At 37.3% G+C, this 5,098-nt stretch overlaps 1 protein-coding gene across 1 annotated transcript in view; it reads left to right on the top strand.

Moving 5' to 3' along the window:
- ADGRV1 (adhesion G protein-coupled receptor V1) overlaps nt 1-5,098 on the top strand; it is a 576,350-nt gene that overhangs the window by 218,040 nt on the left and 353,212 nt on the right. Inside the window, exons 65-67 of the mRNA XM_019518182.1 lie at nt 902-1,050; nt 3,063-3,261; nt 3,772-3,991. Coding sequence (XP_019373727.1) covers nt 902-1,050; nt 3,063-3,261; nt 3,772-3,991 — 568 coding nt within the window. The remainder of the gene's footprint in view (nt 1-901; nt 1,051-3,062; nt 3,262-3,771; nt 3,992-5,098) is intronic.

Raw genomic sequence — 5,098 nt, 5'->3', positions numbered from 1 at the left:
TCAGGTCCTTTCCGACCCTAGAAACTATGAAACTATGAAAAAAAAGACGAAATAAAAAAAAAACAAAAGCAAAGTCCAAGTTTAAGATGAATGCAACCCTTGTCTCAGTCAAACTATTCTTGCCATGCTTATGCTATCTGACTCCTCCTTTATCTTTTGAAATCATCCACCTCTACAGCTGGCTAGTGGCATGTCTTATTGTAGAATGACTGATGTTTTAGAATTGTCAAAGCTCATTCTACTTGCAGCAAATAAGTAACATTTGGTTCAGTTCATACCTGCCAGTTATTCTGAATTTCCTAAAATGGAACTATTTTTCTCTCCTAAACATGTTACATATGTGTAACGTTAGCATGCTAGTATTTTTGGTAGACTCCCATATGGGAATTTTGTTAAACCTTTCTGAAATCTCTCTTCATGGGGCATGAAAAGCTTTGGCCTCAATTCCATAACAGACCATTATAGCAACTGTGCTCAACTAATCTTGTATGTCAACAACAGGAGTCGTCATACACCAAATGTTTAATACTTGAACCTGTGCAGATTCAAGGCTTTATGTTTTTATCTTTAGAAACATAATCTTGTTAATGATTGGTTTCTTTGTTACCATCTGTTCTCGGGGGGCAATCAGGCAATTATGTGACTATTTCAGATTGGGTGCAGATGGAACTGAAAAGAAGAAAAAGGCACCCACTTCCAGAAATAAGCTACTGTCTTGCACTAATGTTGGTTTGGGAGGTGTGGGGAGGGGAAGGGAAGGAGGTAAGAGCAGGAATGTAGAAACAATAATTGTAAAAAGAACAAAAATACTTATTGAATCTATAGTCCCATGTAGGTTTTGTAAACTATCCCCTTTTATAAAAGCTAATATATTTTATTTTCTTCTTTATGACCTTGCAAGTGGATTTGATTTTACTGTTAGAGAAGATGGACTACAGGTGGACCAGCCCCCAGAAATAGGAAATGTCTCCACAGTTCGAATCATTATAACAAAAAACGACAATGCAGAGGGTATCATTGAATTTGATCCACAGTATATCTCTCTGCAAGGTGGGTTAACATTTAAACTGGTGTTTAAAAAGATAGGCTTGTTTCCAGGACACAGGATTGAGAATCAAGTTTTTTGAATTGTATTCTTGTTTCTGCCATAACCTACATGAAGTTCTTCTGGTAAGCTTCTAACACCTTTGTTTCTCCTTTGGTAAATATAGTGTAAATGTCAATTTACTGTTTGCTCAATTACTATTTCCTGTCTAGGGTGATATGTTTTTCTAAATAAAAATAGTATTAGGTTTTTCATTCTCAGCCATTGTAAGAAAGGAAGGGCTTGTATATTGTGTCTTTGCCTTCGTTGATAAACATTGTAATCCAGGCCCTGGAACACATTTGTTTAAAGATGCAATAGGTTTTGATCCCCAATCCCAACAGCTGTGCCACATGGGCATGGCAAGAAGTGCAGTTTAGGATGGGGGAATTGTATCCTAATCTTGCCCTTTCTACTCTCCAGGGTAGGGGGGAGCCATGGATCATGAGGTGGGGCTCCCCCTACAGCAAAAAAGTAGGGGGAAAGCCAGGTGTCCACAGCTGATTGTTGGCCCTGGCCTGCACCAAGGCTGGTTCAAGACCCTGGTTCAGTCCCTGGCTGGAGCCAAGAATCAACTGAAAGTATTGAAAGCATTAAAATGTTGTTATTTATCATCATCATCATTAAGAGCAGCATTATCATTAATTTTACTTAGGGTATCATCAAAGTTTGCACTTTCTAAGTTTTTTAAGTTAAAAGTATATTGCACTTAAAGAGAACATACTGGCATAAATTAATTCTAGTTAATAAGTCCATTAGAGTTGAGCAAGGAACTGGGATTGCATTTGTTTTTTTATATTACCAATAATATGCAAAATCTCTGGAAATATCTGTACCTACACCACTAACATGTTTGATTCTTGCCTTATGAAGCTCTACTTAAAGTTTTCCTTCAAAATCCCTTGCAACTCTCAGCTATTTCTAGATGTGGTAACTTGCGTGTTCAGTTTTGGAAGTTGCCCAAAATACATTCCACTCTTGCTTAGTGTACTGCATTAGCTTACCATCTGCTTATGGATCTGGTTCGGCTCAAGATGATGTCATTAATGTATACATTTTTATCTTGTTTATGATGTGCTATAAGACTACCTTGAATGTCCTTAACATAATGAATTAATACTTTGGCATACCTGTGGTCTCACAGTTGCCACAGTCATCATTCTGTACGATAAAAACATAATCTACTAATCTGTTACTAAGGGAACCACAGACCAACATGCAACAAAATAAAATTACAGCTGTGCAGTGTCATCATTCCCTCTGTAACTGATTCAGTTATTAAAATTTAGTTACTTGCATTGATTTTGATCAGTGTATATTAAAACTTACAATGGAACAAAAAGAGAGCCTAGGAATGCAGCATACCTTGATAGCATTCAGTGCTTCTTTGCCTACTTGATTAAAGAAAATATTCATCAGTAGGCTACAGGAAACAAGATAAAGTCCATTTGTTCATTTTTAAAATTGTTGGACACTGTTGGCATGTCACCACCATGTCAAAAAGTACTGAAGAGCACTTTTACAAATACAGATTTCACTACTTGCTCTTGTTCTGTATGCCAAAAACAATGTCATATAGCCACCCTTAGAATAGTGCTAGATATGTGCAGCGCAGCTCTCATGAGCACATGCCTGTGAGTAAAATATTGAGAAGCAGTACTGAGTGCACTCTGGGCATGCTCCAAAGAACTGCTCTGTAGCAGTTTTTGGGCACAGCTCATATGAGTGAGGGGATTTGTTTACATAATATGATGTTCCTGAGCACTGACTGCCACAGTGTAGACAGCCCCTTTGTGGACTGAACCAAGTACTAGGGAATGTCTTGCAGGTGTGAGTGGAAGTGGGCATTCAGGACTCAGTCACACATTTGGGATGCTTTAGTACTTTGGTAATACCTCAGCATGTATAATTTAAGAAGCTACATCTCAAAAGAACATGATCTTTCTGTTCAGTAGTTTACTCTGAATTGCTTTTGCAGTGGAAGAGGATGTTGGGATGATCATGATTCCTGTACTGAGAAAGCATGGAACTTATGGCTATGTGACAGCTGATTTTATCTCTCGAGGTATTACTGCACTCCCTGGTGTTGACTACATTGTGAATAATGATTCTGTAATCTTCCATCATGGCCAGAACCGGAGCTTTATCAATGTTTCCATCATAGATGATGATGAAAGGTAACTGTTTTGGATGAATTAATTGTTTAGATATATATTCACTAACTTATTATTATTATGTTACCTGCTTATACATGGAATTTAATAGAACAAACTGCTGACTCTGACAGGAATAGGGATGTCTTGTAGCGGTGCTAAAAAATTGAGAAGATTTTAAAATGTAAAACTAGCCCTTAGAGCTTCATGATTCTCATAAAATATAATGCAAATCAAGAAATCACTGGCTTCCTGCTTAGGTTATCAAAAATCATTTATATGAATTTGTCAGAAATTATAAAAATGGTGTGCCTAAGAAACTAAGCAATTTAATGTAAAAGAATGAAATAGCATGTTTATTCCTTTCAAATCTCATGGTTTTAGATGAAGAAAAAACAAACTTAATACAATGTTTTGTTTGTGTGTATTTCACATATTGGGTGTGTATCACCATTCAGGCCAATGACAAGATTTTCAGGTGTAGTTTAGTCCATATTGTCAGGTTCTCAGAATGTCATGATCTCTTTGATACAGGGAATCTGATGAGCAGTTTGAAATCCAGCTGATAGGAGCCACTGGTGGAGCAGTCCTTGGGCTCCACCTAGTGAGCCAAATCACTATTGCAAAGAGTGACTCCCTTACCGGAATTGTCCGATTCCTCAACCAAAGCCGAATTATTCTGCCCAACCCCGATACATTGATGACACTGTCCTTGGTTCTGGAAAGAACTGGGTGGTTGGTAGGAGACACCCAGGTAAGTCTTATCTGTTGAAGCATTTTATGTAACTTTTACTACACGTAAAATAAATTGGAAGAAAAATGGTATGAAACACACCTAATAAAATAAAAAGATAATAAATTATGACCATCATAACTTTGTATTTTTACAGAATTTTAGGTACAGGAATGAATTTAGTCCTTCATGCCCTTCTAAGAAAGATGATATTTCAGAGACAGAGAACCTGAGATATAAAGAAATTAATTGATTTGCTGCAGGTCACACACAGTACTTGTTGAAGGACTGGGAATAAGATGTAAGCTCTTTGAAAGTCACTGCCACTGGGCTGCTTAATAGCCCAGGATCCCCTACAACATTCATCACTACAGGCTGCTCCTGCTGCTCCCAGTCATCAAGTCTTGTGAAAGGAAGCAGTCTAGTGCCACTTGTCAGTGCTGTGATGTTCCTGGTTGGAGACTTGGGAATCTGAGGCTATTACAACTAGGCAAGAAGTTGCAAGAGAATCCTCTGAGTGCAGATGCATCACTTCAACCCTATATTGCTTGCCATTCATGGAGAGGCAATTTCAAAAGAGTTGTAATTTTGACTTTTTCTGTGGAGCTATAAATACCACAGTTTTCATTACCTTCTGATAACGGTGCTGTGTTTCCACTAAATCTAGTTATACCTGAATTAGAAAGAGAATAATCAGGCCATATCAACTGCAGTGGAAATGTTTAAAGTGAAATCTTCCTTTAATAGTGAATAATATGTCCTCTTCTCCTAAGTGGTTCAGATCCTTGTCATTTATATGTTGACTTGATAAATGCTTAACATATTGTGTTGATTTTAATCATAAAAATAAATGTTTATGTTTTTTGGCTTTAAACGTATCACTTTTTCTAAGTTGCCATTGCACATGAAATATCTTTCAAGGACTAGTCCACAAATCCACTGCTCTCTCTTCCTTTGTGTCCTTCTCCTTGACTAATTTCTACCCTGATGCTTCTGGGGATGTTTTTTTTTTTTTAAACTCACGGTTAAATATATATGTGTATGTGTGTGCATGTATATGTATATATTCAATATATATGTGTGTGTGTGTGTGTGTGTGTGTGTGTGTGTGTACGTGGGTGGGTGGGT

Source organism: Gavialis gangeticus, unplaced genomic scaffold, assembly GCF_001723915.1.
Source record: "Gavialis gangeticus isolate Ggan-Ray unplaced genomic scaffold, GavGan_comp1, whole genome shotgun sequence".
Taxonomy (NCBI): domain Eukaryota; kingdom Metazoa; phylum Chordata; order Crocodylia; family Gavialidae; genus Gavialis; species Gavialis gangeticus.
This window is presented reverse-complemented; position numbering and strand designations above follow the sequence as displayed.